General features: G+C 45.2%; 1 protein-coding gene across 6 annotated transcripts; it reads left to right on the top strand.

Moving 5' to 3' along the window:
- Positions 1–1,950: 1,950 nt before the first annotated feature.
- On the top strand, positions 1,951–20,592 carry LUC7L (LUC7 like). 6 transcript variants are annotated; one of them, XM_061599134.1, is made up of 12 exons: positions 2,222–2,809; positions 3,903–3,973; positions 4,981–5,075; positions 6,779–6,877; positions 8,464–8,574; positions 9,678–9,821; positions 11,096–11,272; positions 12,882–12,970; positions 13,546–13,575; positions 14,678–14,848; positions 15,976–16,037; positions 18,583–18,670. In XM_061599134.1, exons 1-11 carry the CDS (start codon positions 2,715–2,717, stop codon positions 16,001–16,003), a joined length of 1,110 nt encoding a protein of 369 aa, XP_061455118.1. In that variant the 5' UTR covers positions 2,222–2,714; the 3' UTR covers positions 16,004–16,037; positions 18,583–18,670. The 6 variants fall into 6 exon arrangements, with proteins under 6 accessions (XP_061455122.1, XP_061455117.1, XP_061455118.1 ...); XM_061599138.1 differs by lacking the exons at positions 2,222–2,809; positions 15,976–16,037 and adding an exon at positions 1,951–2,209 and having other exon boundaries at positions 18,583–20,592; XM_061599132.1 differs by lacking the exon at positions 15,976–16,037 and having other exon boundaries at positions 2,223–2,809; positions 18,583–20,592.
- The last annotated feature ends 2,040 nt before the right edge of the window (positions 20,593–22,632 follow it).

The following is a 22,632-nucleotide window of genomic DNA, read 5'->3' on the forward strand; positions in this document are numbered from 1 at the left end:
TGGGTCAGTGTGTTGTTGTCACACTCTGTACATGGTCAGTGGCATTCTCCTCTTTATTGTTACTTGATGTGGTCCAGGGCTGAATGAGTCTCTTGGTGCTGAAGACAATGGGGTGTCATTGCTGTTGTTGTTTCAGGGGTGGCAGGGGACTGGTATGGTAAGGCAACCAGGCTGAAATGAAACTGTGTACAGAGATGCCTTTTGAATCGACAAGGCCCAGCCAGGCCTTGTATCAAATCCTGAAGTGCACTGCCCTGTAAACTTAATTTTTTTTAATTATACAGCCACGGAGTGGCTGTATACTGTAGCCAGCATGGATTTTTCACATTCTGCAATGTTAAATTGACAATACCCCCCGCACGCCATTCTGATGCTTCCCATAAGCTCATTTCAAAACAAAACCTTACAAAACGTATAGTCCTGAACTCAGAAATGCTTGCTTAACAATCCTCTAAACATTCATAGAGATACACAAAACAGTCTGAGAGAACTGAGAGTTCAAAGTGTAAAAAGAGAAAGAGAATTACCAGACCCATTGGACTTTTTGTCAAGAGTTCTCATAATTTGTTGAAATTAATTAAAAATCCACCATGTTCACAGAGTACCTGGAATCCTATTACTGACCTTGGCCCATACTCTGACCTTCACCTTCTGCAGTTTAAAAGTTAAAAAAAAATGCCTGGCCAATTTTTAATTAATTTAAGAAATTTAGCTTTGGAGCTAATTATAAGCCTGGGCATGCTCAGTAAGAACCAACTGTCAGTGTTCTAAAAGCCAGACTCACAGCTGTTTGGCTTGCCTAATCAGGGGGCCACACCCATGTCAGATCTATATTTCACTTTAGACAGTCATGGCTTCCCCTAAAGAATCTTGGGAAGTTTAGTTTATGAAGTGTGCTGAGAGGAGACTCCTATTCCACTAAGAGAGCTCCAGTGGCCAGAGTGGTTCAACAGTCAGCCGCTCTGACTGAAGGTCTGTGAGAGGAACAGGGCATCTCCTAGCAACTCTCAGCACCCTTCACTAACTACACGTCCCAGGATTCTTTGGGAGTAGCCGTGACTGTCTAAAGTGGAATAAATGTCTGGTGTGGATGTGACCAGGGACAGTTTTGGTTTAAATTTGGGTGGAAGGCTACATGTGCCTGCTGTTGGATAAAAAGGTGGGGGAAACGCTGAAAAACAATGATACTGTTCACAGTTTTCCTTTTGGAAAGGGAAGGCGCTTCACCTCTGCCCAGCACCCAATCTCTCACCCACATTGTGTTTGCATTTTGACAAATTTGTAAGGCAGTACAATATCTCAGAGAGGAGGTCAGGTCTCCTGCTCCCCTGGTGTATTCCCTATAGCTGCCCAATTTTTCTGCTTTTTAAAGTTTGATGGAAATATCTGTTGGCTATAGGTACGTTCTTAAACCGCAAGGGGTTTTGGTTTTTTTGGCCTGTTAGTGAATTATTTATTTACTTTAGTTGACAAGATTTATATACAGCTTAATCATTAAAAAAAAACCTCTGTTGTTGTTATGTGCCTCCAAGTGGACTGTGACTTATGGCGACCCTATGAATCAGTGACCTCCAAGAGCATCTGTCATGAACCACCTTGTTCAGATCTTGTACGTTCAGGTCCAATAAAATCAAAATGTTAAAAAGTATGAATAAAAAAGCAACAGTTGCACACACAGAGAGATGTACTTTTATGTAAGTAAATAAATAAATAATGTTTTTGTTTGCCGCCCTGGGCTCCGACTGGGAGGAAGGGCGGGACATAAATTTAATAAAATAAATAAAGTAAATATTTATAAGGTGGTGCGAAAGTACGACTCCGCTCAAAACTGGACTGCAACCCCCAGAGCGCACTGCGCGCCGGGCAAAGGGTTCGACGAGGGCTGGACTACAACCCCCAGAGCGCACTGCGCGCCAGGGGTTTGAAGGAGGAAGTGAGTGAGGCGAAGAAGAGGGCGACGACGGCGACGGCTTCCCCCCCGCCTTCCCGTCGTGCCTTGCGAAGGCAGGAGAGAGCCAGAGGCCCGCCAACCAGCGTCGTCTCCGCGGCCTGGGCTCGCGCCGTTGCTCCCCCGCCCCACCCTCGTTCCCTGGTTGCCAAGGAGACGCGAATCCCCCCCCCATCGCCTCTCCTCGTCCGCCAGCCGCCATGTCGGCTCAGGCCCAGATGCGGGCGCTGCTCGACCAGCTGATGGGCACGGCCCGGGACGGTGAGTAGGGGCGGGCGAGGCGGGGGCCTGCAGGAAGGAAGCGAGGAAGCGCCTTGGGCCCGGCGCCGACACACACACACACAGAGGCGTTGGGGCCTGGAGCGGCGGGGTGCCGCCGTGGCTGAGGCCGAGGCCACCACCTCTCGTCGCCTTCCCTCCGCGGCGGGGCCCAGCAGCGGGGCCTGGCCTCGAGAGGCCCACCCAGAGGCAGGGCCTCGCGTCCCCTGTCAGCAAACCGAGGCTTTCCACCCCCCTGGCAAGAGGCAGCGCCCAATCCTCTTTTTAAAAAGCACACGTGCGCACACAAGGCTTGGGCGTTCAGGTTCTGGGAGGGAGAAGGCTAAGCGCTCAGGGTACGCTCAGAGGCACTCTTCTCCTCGCCTCCCCCCCCCTTTGCGTAATTTCACAGGTTCCTGGCTGGAGCCTTTGCATTGGCCCTTGCCGCGCTGAACATACATAACAGCCCTTGCTCAGATTTGGGCATGGGGGATTGTCCTGGAAATATATGATAAAAGGACATTTTTGGCTGATTGGTGCATTGAAAACAAAAACAGGAGCAACTTTAAAGTTGCTTCTCTCAGTGGTTGTTAATCATAATAGGTAAGTGGAGCTTCCAAGTCTAGCAATACCAATACTTGTAATACCAGAAGTGTACGTGTGTGTGTGTGTGTGTTGGGCGGTGGGGGGGGAGAGGATAAAGGGCTGTTGCTTTCATGCCCTCCTTGTGGGCTTCCCAAGAGGCAATTGGTTTGGCCACTGGTGGAAACTGGATGCTGGGAGTAAATTGGTCTGAGCCAAAGTTATTGCTTAGTGATATGTTCTTAGTTCTTAGTAAAAGGAACTGGGTGCTAGCCAGCCAAAAGTCAAACCAGTTAGGCCAGTTTAAATTTGGCTGCATAGCAAGCTGGCCAGTGTGATGGTGTTGGTCATGGTAATGTAGGTGGAGAAATTCTCCAAGCACAGGTCTTGGAGGAGGGTGCCTAAGCAGGATAGCCAAGTCCCCAGCACCTGCTTTACCACACCTTCTAGGTGCCAACCCAAATGTCCACCAAAGCAGGTGGTGCAGTTCTTGGCATAACATCTGATTCCTGGAAACATCTGCTCAGTAGCCTAAAACACTGGTACAGATGGTATAAGGGAAAACAATCAGGTCTTTCAGAGTAACCTAGGATTTAGCATGTTCAGTACATCTCTAGGGCTCTCCTGAAAAGCTTTGGCAAGGAATACATATGACATGAATTTCCGCAACTTGGACACTTAAAGCTGCCTGAAACATAAGGCTTTAAATACCAGATTTGTCAGCTGAAGCTCTGTATCAGGAGCTTGAAAGCTAAGCTTCTCTGGATTATGTGGTGAGGCTTTTCTTTTGTAGACTTGCCTGTAGAGGTAACGCTTCGTAGATAAAAACACGAAGGAAGGCCTGTTCTGTATAGAAACGGGACTTTAGTGCTAGCTCCTGGACATCTGCTTGAAAAGCTGTGCATTCCTGGCAAGGTTTGTAACTGCTTCCTTACTTGAATCGGCAGCTATATGGCACATTTGCAGAACTCTGCAGATGACTTTTTGCACTTCGTTTCGTAAATGAATAAGTGCTCGTTCTTTCTTTGTGTATTTGAGTTGCTTTTGAATTGCTTCCCATATTTTTATTTCATACAAACTGAACAATTGTGGCCCCTCTATTTTATTTATAAAGGTTCAGTGTATCTTTGCCTGCCTACATCAATCTGCAAGGGAGTTGCAGAAAAGCCTCATGTTCATCGAGCCGTGAGTCACAACCAATTTTTAAAGCTGTTATAACAAAAAAAAAGTGTTTGCTGCTTTTTTTCACAAGTAACTTTTAAAAGTGTAGCTTAGAAAAGAAAGAAAAAAAGGAAAAAAAAACATTTTCAGTAGACACAACATTAATCCTGGATGCTTGCGAATCCTGATCTATAGTCATACACAGACTAGCTTTTAAAAGACAGTTGTCACATACCATTACCACTTTGCCTTTACTTTTTATGTATCATTCCCCTGACTTCCTTACTGCAGGTATGGGCAAGAAAACTTTTCCTTTAAAACTTTTCAACAGCGGGCATAAAATTCTGCAGCTGAGGTCTTGAAGAATGCAGATGGGTATAGTATATGTTGGAGCTCGCAGTGTGTATTAACTAACTTCATCTTTTTTTTGTTGGTGTTGCTTGATTTTTAAGTGGCTCCCAAATGTAAAATGTTTTCTGAGGGTGGGGAAGGGGCAGGATGAAACAGATTCCACTTTTCAGGCCAACACCGAAGCATTCTGGTAGCCTGTAGAATCTCGCTGCGTGTTAATATGTATGAGCCGGCAGTATTAATGGAAAATATACCAAATTAATAAATGGCTGCCTATTAAAATTCCTAGGTGTTGGTCTGTCTTGTTGTTTGTAGTGTTCAGATAGCATGGGTTTTGGTTTTTCCAGACCCTAGAAAAACCCTTTTGCAGTCTGGATCCTTTCCTGACTCTGCTGTCTCTTTATATAGATGTCTGGCTACGGTCATTATCATGGTCAGCACCATATTTAGTAAATGGTGTATGCGATATTAAATGCTGTACTTACTTTGATTCTCAGCTGTGAAAGAAAAAAAATCCACCACTTAATGCCTTTGTAGTTTTCCAAGCAGTTCTGGGGTTCGTGAAGTATTTTAATCTGCATAATGAGGCAAAATAAAACAAACTTACCACCACTTACCTTGCTTACTCAGCATTTTTATTGTGGTTTTTTTTCATATTTATAATCAAACGTGAATTTCAGGAGATGAAACCAGGCAAAGGGTGAAGTTCACAGATGAACGGGTCTGCAAGAGCCACCTTCTGGACTGTTGCCCTCATGATATTCTGGCGGGAACGGTAAGTGCCCTTTGTACCGCAACATGTGTGACAGGCCTCTGCAGAATACAGTAGGGCCCTGCTTTTCGGCGGCCTGGTTTTCAGCGTTCCGCTAATACGGCGGTGTTCAATTAGAGTAAGGCCCTACTCATACAGTGCTTGTTCCACTTTTACGGCGTTTTTCGGGCGTTGGGCACCATTTTATTGATGGAGTTCTGCTTTTTGGCAGGGGTCTGGAACGTAACCCGCCATATGAGTGGGGTCCTACTGTATGTGATTGAGCAGTTCAAGCGTGCCTGGGATCCTTCTGTGTGGCTATGTGAGCAAACTCAAAACCCAAGTGGCAGCAAGCTGATAACCTCCCATTTCTCTAATAGGAGAATAGTTACGCTATGGGCTTACAGTGCAGTTCTTTGTGGTGAGATACTTAAACTCCACATAAAAACTTTAATGTTCTGGTTGTCACATTTTAGTTACTAAATTGGGCCCTTAATCTGATCTGTTATAGACAGCTGTCTTGCAGTGTCAACAGTAATCAAGTATATCCCATCAGTTGATGTGAAAGGGCACATCATAAAGAAAGGCAGGAAGTTGTACTGTCAACAGCATGTGTTCCTCTTACTTATGACAATTTTACATAATTGTGGGTCTTCAAATATCTCTGGAGCCTCTTTGATTCAACAACAAAATATTCAGTGCATTAATACATATAGCAGAATATAATTCAGTCTTGTATTTGAAATGTCAACATATTTGAATTGGCAAATAGCTGGATCACAAGGAAGTACAATGGATTAATTTTGAATGGTTAACTTTTATACAAGACCCTTTTAAAAGATGTGTATTATTTTAAATATAGTACATAATGTAGCTCAAAGCAGCCATGTATACATCAGGGTCACTTTCCCCCCACTTTCCCCCCTTTTTCCCCTAGCTTGGTTCATACAAACCATGACTTAGCGCAAATGTGCAAGCCTGCAGGCTCCCAAAGAGGCGATCACAACAACTTTACTCCTCCCCGGTTGTTCTGCTGTGCTAAGCCATGTCATCTGAACCCAAGCTTGTGGTTTAATTCTCTCGGACAAACAGCAAGTCATAAATCATAGGACAAGCACTGGTTACAGCTTGTGGTTAGTCTTGAGAGAGCTCACCCGCAAGCCTGGGGAGAAGCAAAGCAGCCATGATCTCCTCTCTCAGCGCTTAGTGAGTTCGTGCTCAGCCGTGGTGTGGCTCAGCCTGATGTGAGAACCAGACCACTCTGTGTGATAAAGACAGACATATTACAGAGTGATTCTCTGGTTCCTGCATCCTTAAATCCAGTTTCATGTAATAATCCTCAGCTCTTACTATACTTCTTTCAAGTACTCAAAGCGCTTCACATATTGTGATCTCCCTCTGTTTTATCCGATGTAAATTGTTACCTTTCAGTTTTGTTACAGCTTTTTTAAATTGTTTGTTAGCCATGCTGGGATCACAAAAGTAATGAAGGGAGGGATATAAATCTGAGTTATAAAGAGAACAAAATGGGCTGAAGGAACATCATGTGGCACAACTGTTCTTGCCATTTTCCTTGTTTGTAGATGCAAAAAGTGTTGCTCCCAGTGATAGTGTGACATTAGTGAATGCAAATATCAGCATTAGTCACCAGCAATGAAATATTTTGCTGGCAGTGGTATAAAAATCTCAGGTTGTGTTGTCTCTCTCTCCCCCCCCCTTCTCAACAGCGCATGGACCTCGGGGAGTGCACCAAAATTCATGATTTGGCACTAAGAGCCGATTATGAGATTGCAAGTAAAGAGAGAGACCTGTTCTTTGAGCTGGATGTAAGTGCTTTGTGTATTGTTTCTGGTAATGAAATGCTGGTATCAGATTGGGCAACAGTAAGTCTGACGTTCTCGCTCATCTCATGACTCCTTCCTTATGGAAACCTCCTGCAGAGGTGAGCACAAATGCTCGGAACCATTTGCAAAACGTGCAGTGATTTCTGAACTATGCAGAGTTTCATCTGGTGGCCGTTGGATAGGGACTTTAGAGCATTGCATGCTAGGTTTTCTTGAGCATTTCTGTTATGAGTGGCAGCCGCTCTAGGAGTTGTCTAGGGTTTCTCTCCAAAGCAAAGTTGTCCTGTTGGTCATTGGGCCAAAATCTCCCAGTGCAACAGGTTCTTAGAACAATAGCTGATTAATCTATGTAGTAATTATTTTTATAGGCACATATGACTGCTGCTGCTAAGGTGATGTGTCCTTGCTCTACCGGAATTGGGTGCAGTTACTGAGGCCTGCACTCTGAGAGGTCAGAGTGAAGCCCACTGGCCATGTTATTAATGCTATCAACCTAAATGTAGCCTGCAACTCCTTTAAATCACCCTTTTGCCAACATGGTGCCCTCCCGATGTCCTGGACTACAACTCCCATCAGCCCCAGCCAGCATGTGCATCTGGAGGGCACCAGGTTGGCAAAAGGCTGATTTAAATTCATCTTTGAGTGCCAACTGCTGGGGTTCCAGGCTTCACTATGCTTGCCAACCTCCCAGAGTGGCTGCACCCTCTTTCTTCTCATGATTCCACCTCTGTATATCCACTTCTGAACCTCAGAATTCTTTCTCTGCAAAAATCCTTAAATAGCCATTCACCCTTTAATTATTTTAAATTTCTACCTAAAATTTGCCCATTGCCATCTTTTATGTGTCTTATATAAAGCTAAACAAACTAGCATTGCTGCTAAGTTTTAAAGATTTAATGATACCCTGCCATTATTAGGATATTACTTCGTGTTCTGAGGCAATGGGTTTTCTAAACACACCCTCCCCTATTATCCAGAAGAAAAACCTCTTGTGCCCACCTCACCATCAGCTGCTTTCCTTTGGCCATCCCTGTCGCTATCTGTTTTGCTCTGAAATGCCCCAACAAGAGATAAAGGAAAACTTGATTTTGCTCTGTATCCAAGATGAGCATGTTCCTCTTGGGGAATGTTTACTTCCCTTTTATCAAAGCTCTCTTCCACAGGGAAAATTATCTAGAAGTAACACTGTGTGTATAAAAAGGTAAAGGTGTCCCCGCACTTGTAGTGTGAGTCGTTTCTGACTCTTAGGGTGACGTCTTGTGACGTTTACTAGGCAGACCGTATATATGGGGTGGGATTGCCAGTTCTGTCCCCGGCCTTTCTTTACCCCCCAGCATATGCCGGGTACTCATTTTACCGACCACGGATGGATGGAAGGCTGAGTGGACCTCAACCCCTTTTACCGGAGATTCGACTTCCTCCTTCTGTTGGAATCGAACTCCGGCCACAAGCAGAGCTTCGGCTGCGTTACTGCCGCTTACCACTCTGCGCCACGGAGGATCTGTAACACTCTGTGTATACACCCTTCTTCATGTGCACCTCACCTTTGACTCTTTGTACACGCGCAGGCAATGGACCACTTGGAATCTTTCATTGCTGAATGTGACAGGAGAACTGAACTGGCAAAGAAACGACTTGCAGAGACGCAGGAGGAGATCAGTGCTGAAGTGGCTGCAAAGGTATTTCACTTGGGTGGAATCACGTGTGGCAGCCCCCTTTCTGAGCCAGAAAAGCTGTATCAGCATCCTGTTATCCCGTTACAGGGGGATCCCAGTGGCCACTGATTTTACTGGACCAATCAGGTTCACACCTGCTCAGCTTCAGCAATTCTGCATCTTCAGATGCTCCCAGAACCCATTCATTTGGCGTCTGTGTTAGGATGCTTGAAGAGCTGGTGCTATTGTAAAGGTTAAGCGCCTGAGGTCTTCTGGGTAGGCCTTAGTTCAAGCCACCTGCAAACTCATGTAAAGGTCTGATATAAGTCAGAGCAGCTGATGTAAGTTGCCCAGCCTTTATAAATAAGCCCACAAACGTCGCTAGCATGCAATAAATAAATATTTATGCTGTAGAGGAGGAGGGGGCAGATTCCTTGCTTCCTTTGCAGGTCTTTGTTCTATCCCTCCCTCACCAGCCCTCTCGCTTGTCTGCATGGAATTCTTGGTCCTCTGTTGTTTCGAGTTCTGACCACCCCTTCGCCATAAGGTCTACAGGGTGGGTCAGAGCAACTTAGAATACAAGATTAAAAACAGGTTAAAGCAAATTACAGTCACAAGAATAGGGTGACTCTTGAAAATAAATATCTCGGATGTCAAAGCTAGGGTAAAGAGGTGCCTCTTCTGCTATGCCTAGCAGGCTGGTGCTTCAGTGCAAGGCTGATGATATCACATTCACAAATCCACTAGGTGGCCTTGGGAAAGCCATTATCGACTCCAGGGATAGCATTAGTCTATTTTAAAGGATTACATTGATGACCTATTTGTCCTCCAAGGACTTAATAAATTAATAACTAATTAAATGATGTTTTATTTTTTGTTTCTGTTCGTATCCCACCTTTCCACCAAAAATTGCTCAAGCCAGCTAGAGTGCACTGTAAAGCCAAAGGAAACAGGCTTCAAGCCAGTTTACTGTATTAAAAATACCTTTTCCCATGAATCTTTCATGCCCAAACGTTTGAATAGCTGCATTCCTTTGACCATGGCATTCCTTGCATACCCAGGTCAAAGGCAAATGCTAAAGATACAGCCTCCTCCTCTGCTCGCTAAAAGCCATCTCTCCTCTCCAGGCAGAAAAGGTGCATGAACTGAATGAAGACATTGGCAAACTCCTGGCTAAAGCTGAGCAGCTGGGAGCCGAAGGGAATGTGGACGAATCCCAGAAGATACTGATGGAAGTGGAGAAAGTCCGAGCCAGAAAGAAAGAAGCGGAGGTTTGCTTTGCTCTCGTCTGATTGCAATCTTCTATACAGAAGTTAGATTTGCTTTTTATTTTGGCGGTTGTAACAGCAGGAAGCAAAAGTCTGTAACGCATCAGGGGTGGTGAACCTGCAGCCTGTGCTGGGATTGCTTTTTAAGATGTCTTTAAAGATGTTTTAAGTGTTTTCAGTGTTTTTGTTTGCTGATCTGGGCTCCTGTGAGGAAGGGTGGGATATAAAATTAATAATAAATAAATAAATTAAACTTTGGCCTGCCAGGCTCTTCCTGACAAACCACGCCCATCTGCCCCTTGCCTGCCATCATAATGTGGCATCAGGTGCAGGAGGGAGTATCAGTGTGGCTTCAAAGGGACAACCAGGGGCTTAAAGATTGCTCCTGATTGTTCTTTTGCCAGGAGCAGAGCACACTCAGCCCCTGCTTAAAGGAGAAGGAGGAACTCAGTTTTAGCAGCAGGCCTCTTTGAAGGTGTGCTGGGAGCCACCCGCCCATGAGGGTTAGGGCAGGTACAGGGCCTGCTTGGGGGTGGCAGGGGAGAATGGTGCCCCACCCCTGTAAAACATACTAAATCAAAATGTGGAGTTGTCCCAAAGCAAAACGTGGGTGAGGAGATACAGATGATCAAGTGCAGTGTTCCTCACTTGGAACAGCAGCTTCTGATTATTTCCTCGTAACTGTGTCAATCCTTAGTTGATTTGAGTAGGGGTCAACTTGTAATGCAGTGGTACCCAAACCTTCCCCCCCCCCCACGGGTCACTTAAAAAATGCTGGGGGTCTTGGTGGGCCATTTAATTTCTACCTGTTGTAGCCATTGTCATTCCATGAATTCAAATTATAATACAATAAAATGCAATATAAGAAAGAAAAGAAGCAAAAAACCACACAATTTAAAACCATGGTTCGGTGTGCTGTCTCCCATCTTCAACCACAAATCCGCAGACTCACTGCGGACCACCTAAATGAACTTGCCAACTCCTGGTGGTCCACGGAGCACAGTTTGAGGACCCCTGCTCTAATAGAAAGCAAGCCCCTCCAAGTAAGGGTGTGTTTGCATCCTAACAAGCTGGATTTGTGCATGGTGAATTGAGCTGTAGTTTAGATAATGGCTACCAGTATTATTTCTGGTGCGTTAATCAGTAGGAACACTGTGTAAAAATAGTGAAATATTTATTAGATAAACTATGAGAAACTGGTCAGGGTGTAGAGAAGAACGCGCAAGAGGTGTATTCTGTGAAAATCCTGACGCTAAGCTGCCTCTGATCTTCCGTAGGAGGAATACCGTAATTCTATGCCTGCATCCAGTTTCCAGCAACAGAAGCTGCGTGTCTGTGAGGTCTGTTCTGCATACCTTGGTCTCCATGACAACGATCGTCGCCTTGCAGATCACTTTGGAGGCAAATTGCACTTGGGCTTCATTCAGATTCGTGAGAAATTGGACCAGTTGCGGGTAAGAGGCATGACTCAGTGGTAGAGCTGCAGCTCTGCATGTGGAAGGCCCAGATACACCTTCTGGTGTCCTGTTCCCCTGAAGGGGAATTCTAGCCCACTTTGACAGCTCCTGTGCACTGTGAGTCACTGCCTCTCAGCCTCATGAAAACCCTATTCATAGGGTCGCTATAAGTCAGAATCGACTTGAAGGCAGTACAATTGCATTGCATTGCTTGCACATTGGAACATTCTTGCAAGTTGCTTGTGCTTCAGGGTCTTTCCCTGCAGATAATTCCCAGCATTGATCTCTCTGCTGTTGGACCTACATCTCGACGCTTCACATTGTCATCCCAGTCCCCCAGTAACTTGTGTGTCAGGTCTTTGGGTAGGGGTGTTAGTTGTGAAGTTGATGGTAGGAATATTGGTCCTGCGATGCCAAATGTGACTTTCAATGGCTCTCATATCTTCATCAATAGGATAGATTTATTTTATCTATCACGGGTGGAGAACCTTTCTAGCTCACTGGGCCAGATTGTTATCTCCCCCCGCTCACGGGTCATTGACAGTGGGTGGAGCCATCCAAAATTCACTTGATGTCACAGTGATATCAGGTGACTTGCTAGCAAGAGTCTTCAGACACCCTTCAGAAGCACTATTTTGTGCAGTGCATTGAGGGGGGCTTCTGGAGACTTCTTCAGAAGCCCCATTCAGAATGCTGCCTTGTCCTGTATGTTGAAAGGGGCTCTGCCGGTGCCATTGACGGTTGATCAGCCATGCTTGAAACCAGGGCTGTGGAGTCGGTATGCCAAACGTTCGACTCCGACTCCTCTATTTTTCTACTGTCCGACTCTGACTCCGACTCCACCCAGAATTGCTTCCGACTCCACAGCCCTGGAAAGCGCTGTAAATGTCTTTTTAAATTGGAAGCTCTCGTAGGAGCATTTTTATCGCTGCCTGAGTATGCGCTGATCTTGGCATCACAACATTTGTCTTCATCTGGGTCCTGTGTCATACACTGACACACAAAATGTTTTCCATCTTGAGTTATGGTGAAATGCTCAACAACAGGTGACTTCATGGGAAGCTTCTTTGACATTGTGAATTTATAGTTTAAAAAATTTGTCAATCAAAATTTATTTTGAAGCTGGAGTCAGTACATTTCTTCCGACTCCACCCAAAATTGCTTCCAACTCCATGACTCCAATTCTATAGCCCTGCTTGAAACACCCTTCCGGCCAAGCCCCATCCTTACCCGCCCTAAACTTAATGTCATATATTATTTCAGGGTACAGCAGGAAGGCGTGGCTTGGCTTGGGCAAAATGGCCTGGAGGGCCTAATTAATAAATTTTAATAATAATAAGGCCCACAGGCTGGAGGTTCCCCACCCATGATCTGTTGCTTTTAAGTGGCTGGTTAATTCCACTTCCTGTTTACTCCTTTTAATTTCTGTCCTTACGTTTTGATATTTGGTGAGTCTTGGGTTTGAGCCACTAGACCTGTCCTTGTAGAGGAGGAGGTCACCGAAATGTCACTGAATTAACTGTTTTCTGTGTCTCCAGGTCAGACTTAAAACATCTTTGCTTTGTAGTACACAGCTGTCTTTAACAAGTTCTCACTGCTGTCCTAGAAAACTGTGGCAGAAAAACAGGAGAAGAGAAACCAGGACCGCCTGAGACGGAGAGAAGAGAGAGAGCGAGAGGACCGGACGGGGCAGCGGTGAGTGACGCCCAGCAAGTCTGTGCAGCGGGAAGATGTGGCTTTGTTGTGCTGTAGTTTAAGGGGACTTGCACTACCCAAAATGGGGTGGCGGAGATTAAGACATGAATCACACTTGGTCTGTGGGCAGCGCACAGCACATCAGGCCATGTATTGTGGCCATTGCCCATGAAGTCAGTAGAGTGTTTTACTAGGCATGGGATTTGGGAGGGGGCAGGGAGGAGAAAATGTAGAAGCTCCCTCTCTGGAAAAACCAGCAGGCCCTGCAGACAAGCAGCAAACTGCACAACAGCCCTGGTGGCTGGGGTTTTTGGACCTGAAAGACGTGATTAAACCTGCCTCACTTTATCAGGTATCTACCCTACATAATTGTTTTACAGCCATTTTTTCCCTAATTCATCTTTGACATGTTTATCATCCATGTTCTTGGTTCTTGATGCTGGGATTAGGGGACTTTTCCTGAGTGGTGTTTTGCTCTAAAAGAATCATGGTTAATTTGAAACATTCTCAAAAACAACTCTGCCAGTCGTTGCTCTGTTCTCTTTTCTGAAACAAATCCTATTGTTTTTTACTAGGTCTGGCTCAAGAAACCGAGATCGCAAACGGTGAGTGTTTTAAGGAGGTGATGGCTCTTCGTTTTGGGTGAAGGGATTGGCAACTCTTTGCAGTTCGTTACCTTGCTGCCCTTCACTCTGAGCATTAATCAAGTGGGCGACAATCCTGGCTAGGGGAGGGGTGCTTTTTCTGATCTGTAACTGCTGCTTGCTTGGCCAGCCCCTTCTGCTGTTTCAGGGAAGTGTATTCAGGGGGGATAAATCAAAATTATTTAAATGGTTACAAATACTGGATGGTTTGAAATAAAACTTGCCATGGAACTAAATCCCTTTACTTATGCCTCGCTTGTTGTTAAATTTTTATCCCGCCCTTCCTCCTAAAGGAGCGCAGCATGGCAAACCCACAAATGTTAAGGCATCTAAAAACAATTCCAATGCAGATGCAGAATTACTGCTTAATAAATGAATATTGCTCTTCTGTGTAGGAGAATTTTAGCCTTTTATTAATCTGAAATGTGACTGGCAGCTTTAGAAGCTGTTGAGTAAGGAATAAGAATACGGAGACATGTTAAAAATATTTTTACTTAAAAGTTGAAGCTACAGGCTTCAAGATACGTCTTCCTTATATACGCACAAAAGCATGCTTGTCTTAATAGGTGCAATATTGCAACCCTGCAATAGTGGTCAAGCCATTAGAGCAGCCTTTCCCAACCAGTGTGCCTCCAGATGTTGTTGGACCACAATTCCCATCTTTCCTGACCATTGGCAATGCTGGCTGAGGCTGATGGGAGTTGTCGTCCAACAACAACTGGAGGCACACTGGTTGGGAAAGGCTGCATTAATCAACCTAGAGATGGGGAGACGCAGATTCAAATCCCTTCTCAGTCGTGAAACTCGCTGGGTGATACTCAGCAAGTCATTTTCTCAGCCACAACCTACTTAACCAGGATTGCTGTGAGGATAAAATGGAGGAAGAACCATGGCTTCTGGCTTGAGTTCTTTAGGTGGGGTATAAATGTTATAAATTAAACTTGAGATGGAATTTCCTTGTAAAATCAGCTGTGAGTGTGTTTTGGGGAGGGGAATCCAGCTGCTGTGGAAGTGTTCTGTGTCACTGGGTTTGATGCCCCTTCCTTGTTCCTGGATGCGGCAGGTCTCGCTCTCGAGAGCGGAGGCGAAGGCATTCGAGGTCTGCTTCCCGCGGGAAGCGGAAATCCCGCTCCAAGTCCCGAGAACGAGAGAGGCACAGGCGCCATCGCAGCCGTTCCGGCAGTCATAGCAGAGGCCATCGACGGGGATCCAGGGACAGGAGTTCAAAGCACAAGTATGCTGGCCTTCACAGCCTCTCTCTTGGGGGAGGGAAAGCCTTTTTGACTTGTAGTTTAGCCACGAGAAACGAGTTCAGGTCAAAACTCCTTGAACTGAACAACAGTGAGAAACTAGGATTGGTTCAAAAGTCAGTGATCTACTTCCAAAGACTTCCAGGGGATGCAGTTTAAGAGCCGGTTCATGTGATACAAATAAGCAGGGAAGGCAAAGGTTGCAGTGCCGCGTGCTATTTTCTCCCATTCCTACTCTAATCCATGAAGATAGGATGTGTAGATCTCATCCAAAAGCCATTTGGGAATTGCTGGTTTCCTCATGGGCCAGACCCGTAAGTTTGACTTTGCCCAATACACAAAAAAAGGCTTCCCTCCTTTGTAATGCCTTGCATCTGCTCAAAGGCAAGCTAGTTACTCAGTAAGAAACTGGTAGAACTCAGATGATTGTTTGAAATTGTAAGATTTACTGGGTTTCAGACAAGCACATACATTTATACATAAGAGGCCCAAGCCGCTGGTTTGGTCCAAAGTAACTCTTGGTGACCTTCCACAGTGTGGTTTAATTGCTTTTATAGGAAAACAGTAACCCAGGATTACTGTAGGGGTGTAGGCTTGATGTGGGCAGGGACAAGATTGTGCTGCACAGCCACAAGTACTCCAAGATTTGCTATAGAATTGGCTTCCAGCACATAGCTATTGGATCCCATTTCTTTGAAAATATGCTTCTGATCCTCCTTAGGAAAAGCTTAACAGGAAGCGCTTCATATGCAGTGCATACAATAATGTTTCCCAAGTGTCGTCCCAAGCACTTTCATCTACTGGCAGTTCGTAGCGATGCTCTGGGGAGTCTGAGGAAAATCTAGTCTCTGTTTTCCAAGGCCACTGGCTTAATAATACTGGTACTACAGGGAGCCTGGGGAAAACCTAGCCTATTTTCCCAAGGTCCCTGGATTTATAATGTCAACCACTAGATGGGTAAGTGGGAAATGACGAGCGTGTACCGCTCTCTGTGAAGAGAAAGGAGTGTTGGAAAGCAGGTTTGTTAGAAATGGGGTGTGTGGAAACTATTAACTCACAGTTGAGATACTAAATTCATCTTTTAAATCTGTCTTGAACATGAACAATAAAGACAAGAAGTTTGGACAATTAGGAAATGAGGAAGACCCTGTAATTACTATTGCTAAAGAGCAGGTAAGGGAATGCTTCAAAAAAACTCCCAATGTACAATAGCCCATCTCAGAGTGTTCCCTTGGGGGAGGAAGTGTATTGGTGGGTTTTGGAACAAAGAAAAAATGGGAAGGCATTCAAAAAGAAACCATAGTTGCTTTGATCTGTTGCCATCCCTAAAAAGAAAGAAAGAAAGGTATCAGAGCTTCAGGGAGATGTAAAACAATGCATAAAAGATCGTGCTGGGTAAACAGTTAAAGAAATCGTGGGTGCGAGAATTGTTCCCATTGCCTGTCTTTGCATTGTTAATTTACCATTTAAATGTCAAAGAGTTTATAGCATGCCAGTGTGACATAGAATAATGAAAGCCTAGTATGAAGACTGCTCTTGACAAAAATCCCCCCCCTAATTTCTGTTGGTCAAGCCCACTCTAGAGAAGCCCCCCCCCCCCCCCGGTAAAATAAAGCTATTTACATTTGAAGTTGCTGATAGTCTTGCTTAGCTTGGTAGAGAGCTTAGAGGCTAATTGTAGCAATCCTCATTTAGCTCTTGGTACAAAGATGGAATGCCTGCTTCTGAACTGACAGTTAGCATCCATTGCTGCATAACATTTTAATAAGCTGCTGTGTGTAGGTGGTTCCCCCCCCCGTTAAGTTGATCACCTCTATGTCTCTTTGTGTCGTTAAAATAGTCCCTTCCCCAAGGTAACCATTTTAATTTTGTACATTTGGGTCCTCTGCTATTCTTCCAAGAAGCTCCGGTGCTGCTTGTAAGCATACAGTGACTTTGAAGTGATGTAGGCTAGGCTTGAACAATTGGTGGGAAGCGCTCCCCTGTTGGATGGGGTCCCAAGATTCCCTGTGAAGCGTCATAGGTTAGTGAACTACACTGTCAAGTGGCAGTAGACCTCTGAGTGCCAGCATGCTGGACTAGCGGGGTCTTTGGCCAGATCCAGCAGGCTCTTATGTTCTGAACTTCATGTCCACGTGTGGGCTACTGATTAAAGGGCTCAAAGTTCATCTTCCTGTTTTTTTTTTCCAAATTGATAGTGATAAGACACTTTAGTCATGTTGCTTGTTTGCAAAACTTCTGTTCCACCCTTCCATCCAAAGACCTCAAGGGCAGCAAACAGCAAAAAATAAAGTAAAATAAAACTTAATGACAGCTAAATAAGTTGTACTTGTAGAACCTGGGTATGGTGGGTTTTAGGGAAAAAAATAGGAAGATTCTGTCTAATGCTACATCATGCTGACTTAGGGTGTCCTGCTCTGTGAAAAGAAGGAATTATCTGGGTATAGGGTGAACGGTAGGAATATGTGCGTGTGTCATGAATGAAAGATAAAATATCAGTCACTGATGAACAGAGAAGCCGGGGAGCTCCATGAAGAGCCGTTGTGACTGGGTGGCAGCATAGCAGAAAGCCTTGCTGAATCCTGATGTCATTGTTGAATTTCTGGGTTTGACTGAGCAGCATAATAATTGAGCAAAATTTATGTTACCGTGAACTTGAATTATATTACATACATTACAGCAGTCCTTACAGGGAGTTCATTCCTATGTATTGGGAGGCCAGGAACTTGATTGACAGATTTCACCTTAGGGAGAGTCACAGCTGTCCTTTCCTCTGAGATCCCCACGGGCAGGAGTGGGGAACCTTTGGCCCTCCAGATATTGCCGAACTACAACTCCCTTCAGCCCTAGCAAGCACAGCTAATGGCTAGGGATGATGGGAGTTGTAGTTCAATAGCATCTGGAGGGTCACAGGCTCCCCACACCTGCCCTATGGGATTTATTTATTTATTTATTTGATTTATATCCTGCCCTTCATCCCAGTAGGGATCCATGGACTAGTACAATTTTGACTGTGTTTTGACATTCCCAGTCTTGGTTATGGGTGGGAGGTATGACCTGTGTTCAGTGCATACACAATTCATCGCTTAATAACCGCAGTCCTGCCTCTCAACCGTAGTCCTACGCATTTTCTGTGAGTGAAGTGGGGTGTAATGCTTGCCCCCTTTTACCTCTGGTTAGTCTCGCTGTTTCTCCTGCTTCTGCATTTGGATGTGAAGGTGGGCAGGCCACTGAGAAGGCCCCTTCAGCAGGTAGAACTTTAGGGGGGAACTTAGTGGACTGTGAAAATCATGGATCTTAGGCCAGGGCAGTGTTAGCCTGCTCGAAAATCCAGTCCCGGTCAAAACAGCCTTGATTTTTGTTTGTTACTGGGAGATGAAAGGGCCGGACAAGTACAGGTCCCCTTGGCCACCTGATTGGAGCTCATAGACCCAGTTGGAGAACCTCTGCATCTAGTGCTTAGCCTTGAGCCCAGATTTCGGTAGCACCTCACCCGGTGCCTTAGTGCCCACCAACCCAGGAGGGTGGCTTTTCCCATCCAGCTAGGCTGCCTTCCTGCCCATGGTTCAGAAAGGAGAATTGGTCGGCTGAGTCTACAGTTCCTTTTTCTGATGTGAATTTTTTTGCTATATATACACACACACACACACGTGTGTGTAGATAGATACAGATATCTTCCATTGTGGAACCTTATAGCATGTTTTGGTTTGTTCTTCAGATCCTCTAGAGATCGGTCTTCAAGAGAGAAATCGCGGGAAAAGGAGAAGAAGGAGAAGAGCTCTTCCGAAAGGCGGCACGAGAGCACCAACGGCAAATCTCACTCGAAGAGGTCAGAAGAGAGGGAAGCCGGTGAGATCTGAACTCCGGGCACCATCTGTATTGTACTGTGCATATGTGTATATATATATAGTCTTGAGAAACATCCTACATGGCCCAAATTTCTCATTTATATTAACTGAATACAGCACATCTTTTGTAGTTCTGAATTTCTATTGTTCCTGCCCGTAAGCAAAGCCAGGCCTGTAACAGTTCCTTACTGGTGACTTGAGACTTTGTCTTTTAATAGAAAGAAGCAAAACTCAACAGCTGCCCTTCAACACAGATCAGCAGCTGGAAGCTGCCCTGCCCTGTGGGGTGGGGTCATCATCTGCCGTAAAAATCCATCCCCCACATGCCTACTTTAAAATATCACCTTGCCTTTCCCTTGCAGACTTAAGTTCGTAACATGCTAAAGAACCTCAGCAGCGCTTGTGCTTCCACCCCTCCCACCTTTCTAAACGTGGCAGGTTCATTTAACGTATCTGATATTCAAGATCTTTAGCTAAACGTGAACAAGCCAGATTGGTCAAAAAGTAACTTACACAGCAGGTGAGCTCAGTGAAGTCATATTGGGGCAGCTGTACAACATGGCACAAGATCTTCCCTTTTTTTGTTGTTGTAGTAGTTGTATTTAGCGCTTGGCCAAGTAGCACAGCATTTTAAATTTAAATGGATATTGGTTGAATTTTGCACTCTGAGACTTCATTTCCCCCCCCCCCCTTTAATCTGGCTCTGGTGTCCTACCTTTCAGGTTGTCATTGCTGACTCCAGTGGATATAAATACATATTTTTTGCCTGATGGAGAGGTCCTAATTTAGGTGGAATGGGATTCTGCACAGGGCAGTCGCAGATACTTCAGAGCGCTCTTGGAACAGGAAAGTGTATTAAAGCCGTTCCATTAAGAGCAACTCTTACAGTAACACAAAATGGCTCTCCTTATTTGGCAGATGAGGAACTGGCTGAGGCAGCCCTGTTGCAACCTGGTGAACAAACAGCTCCCACTCCTGGATGTGTTGTGCAGTTACAAAGAGAGAGGCTATTTTGGTTGGGAGGGTGTTGAGCCAATTGTAACGGTGCCTACTATAAGGCTGTACTTGCAGTGACTATTTACCTGAAACACATTTGGTAGGTGAGCGTTGAAGAGGTAGTGGGACATAATCTTACCTAAGTCATGATGTCCTTAAGCCCATTTTAATAACTGCTGGCAGCAGCTGAATTATGACATATGGCAGAAGACAGACAAGTTAGAATTGCTGCTGCAGAGTGCTGTGCCCAGGGTACTGGGAGTTTCTGACTTGGTTTTTCTTTGTATAATTATCCGGTAGATCACCGACCCATTCCTATGTGCCTCTTCTTCTCCCCCATCCCATTTAACTTTTTAAATTTTTTTGTGCTGCAGCATTGCAGGGAATAGCAGAATTGTGTTCAACAGTGCATGCTTAGAGTTTCTTTCCCTATTTGCCGTCACTGCTGAATTCTACCTTTTTTCTATGAGGAAGTTGTTGGGGAGTAGGTTCTCTGGGCTTTGATTTTGTGTGTTTGTGAGTGACTGCCAGGAGAACTAACTAGACAACAGAAGAAACCTTTGGGGGGGGGGGGGAGATCCGATTCAGACCTACAGCTCAATACAGCTCCCATCGGGACAGGTAATATCCAGGTACGGGCAAATCTAGAACTCTTGCCCCTTTGGAAGGTCAGTGGGCCCACTAAGAAGCCAGCAAGGCATATCACATTAAAGTGTACAAAATATTAGGAATCCGTCCCTCAGTGGGGTTTTTATGTTTTTGTATTTGCGGTCCTTAACAGCACCTTTGTTTGCCTTTTGAGGGGCATTGGTCTCCGTAACAAAGATGTAAGTAAAATGCTCTTTTCTTGCCAGTCTTATTCACATTAAAAGCTTATCTTTGTGGCTTGGAGTGGACAGTCTCTCTTTTGGTGGAATCTTTTAATGCTTGACATTTCCCTGAAAAGAAGCAGTCAGCCCTGTCTGTGTTCTTAGCTGATTTGAAGAGCTTGGAATAAGTTTTTCAATTAGGGATGTTGCAAAAATTATAGTGAAGGAATTAGGAATGGGGAAACCTTGCTGTTGAATAATGCAAAAAAAATAACCTGGGCACATTACAAAAAAAAATGCTTACTGTTTATATTGCACACCTTTTTGAGTTATTAGCAACTAGCACTGCAAATGTGCAGGGCTGTGTTACACCACAAGTGGGATCTGTAACAAAATGTTGTAGTGTATCCTCTCCTTGCCACACGTGCTAATCCTCAGAGTTGTAGGGTTGAAGCTGGCCAAGTCGTCTTCCTCCCCACACCGCCCCTTTTCTTTTCTGACAGACACTCAACATACCTCTGACTCCTGGAGGCCACTCAGTTGCTGTCGGACTGTTTGCTGGGAGGGGCTGCACCATTTGGGACTTCTAAAAGGTTTTGCCTGTCTGCACGCCTTTGGAATTCACCAAAGGATTCTGATGCTTGATCTTGTTTCTTAATGTCTCCATTTCCATTGGCACTCAATCCCCCAAGTTCACTATTAGAAGGAATAGCTAAGGCAGAAGTTCCCAAGCAGCTGTCCGCAGGTCACCAGTGGCCCATAAGTTTCACTGGGTCTGTGGTGTGGCTGTGGCTTTGTGGTTGAAGATAGGAGATGGCACATTGATCGCATTAAAATATTCAGATTAATTTTTAAATGTGTATTATCTGATGCTTTTATTTCTTACTGTATTTTATTGTATTACAATTTGAATTCTGTGGACTACAATAAAATATAAGAAATGAAAAAGCAATAACAGTACAGTTAAAAACCATACATCATCTAGTAGCACATTACAATTGCTACAACAGGTGGGGAAAAAATCATGTGAGTGGTCTGCCAAGATCCTAAGCAATTTTCAGGTGGTTTGCTGGGGGAAAAGTTTGGGAGCCTCTGGACTAAGGAATTGTGCCTTGCCTAAGGTCACCTGCCATCAAAGGTAAGCTGTGGCTGAACTTGGATTTGGCTGTTAAATTCCACTTTGGATGAAGAGGTAGGAGACCGTCATCAGTGTCAGCATCAGGATTTCTGCCTTGTGATCTTGCAACTGCTTGTAGCATCTCACACCTTTTACAAGCCTCAGTCTTAGCCCAGAGCCGACGTGACATGGGAAATGCCCATGGAATGACCTCCTGTGGTTGACTTGGTTTTGGGGGGCAGTGGTAGGGGGCTTCCAAGGAAAGGAGTACTTGGGGTATTTCATTCCTTTCCATGATCAAACTCCTCCCCTATCCCGCATATTACACATGTATGTTTTGCCCCCAGTTGGGCTGGTGGCAGCGAGAAAGGAGGGGATATTTTGGTCTGAGAGGCAGCACGTGGGAAGGGACAGGATGCCCCCTCCCTGTCACTTTTCTGATGGAGGTTGCCTAGCTGGGGAGTCACTGCAGACAAGATCTCCCTGGTTTTGATAGCGGTCTTGGCTCCACCGGCATGCGATCTCAAGGGCTTGGCACGTTGGTGTGGGAGCAGGACAGGAATGGAGAAGCTCAGGCTTAGGGGCCATATGCGGCCCCCTGAGGCCTCTCTGGCCCTCGGAGCTCTCTCCAGGCCACTCACCCCACCGGACCTACTCTGGGCCCTAGAGGGTTTTTGCCTGGCTGGCACCTGTCCTTGAACTGCGAAGATGCTTCTTGCTTGCCTGGGGGACGATGGGGTAAAGAGAGCAAGGAAAGGGAGATGGCTTAACATTTCATTTAGACGGTCCTGCCTCGATTAAGGCCCTAGCCTTCAACCTTTTGTATTTACATATAATTTTCTCTTCCAAACTCTCCCAGGGTGCAGTGGGGAGCACTTAAGCACTCACAAGCTGCTCTCCCTAAAGTTGGGTTTGTGTTTTTTTTTTTTAAAAAAAACAACTACTAGAAGTCTAGGCTGCAATCCTGTGGACATTTATATAGGTGGAAACCTGCCTGG

The sequence above is a fragment of the Rhineura floridana genome, chromosome 17, assembly GCF_030035675.1.
Source record: "Rhineura floridana isolate rRhiFlo1 chromosome 17, rRhiFlo1.hap2, whole genome shotgun sequence".
Lineage (NCBI taxonomy): Eukaryota > Metazoa > Chordata > Lepidosauria > Squamata > Rhineuridae > Rhineura > Rhineura floridana.

Excerpts from the sequence above, each read along its gene's own strand:
- LUC7L (XM_061599132.1), top strand. The coding sequence starts at position 2,715 with ATGATAAAAGGACATTTTTGGCTGATTGGTGCATTGAAAACAAAAACA. Across the intron at positions 8,575-9,677 it reads GTGCTGAAGTGGCTGCAAAG|GCAGAAAAGGTGCATGAACT; the intron begins GTATTTCACTTG and ends TCTCCTCTCCAG. Across the intron at positions 14,849-18,582 it reads GACAGGAGTTCAAAGCACAA|ATCCTCTAGAGATCGGTCTT; the intron begins GTATGCTGGCCT and ends TTTGTTCTTCAG.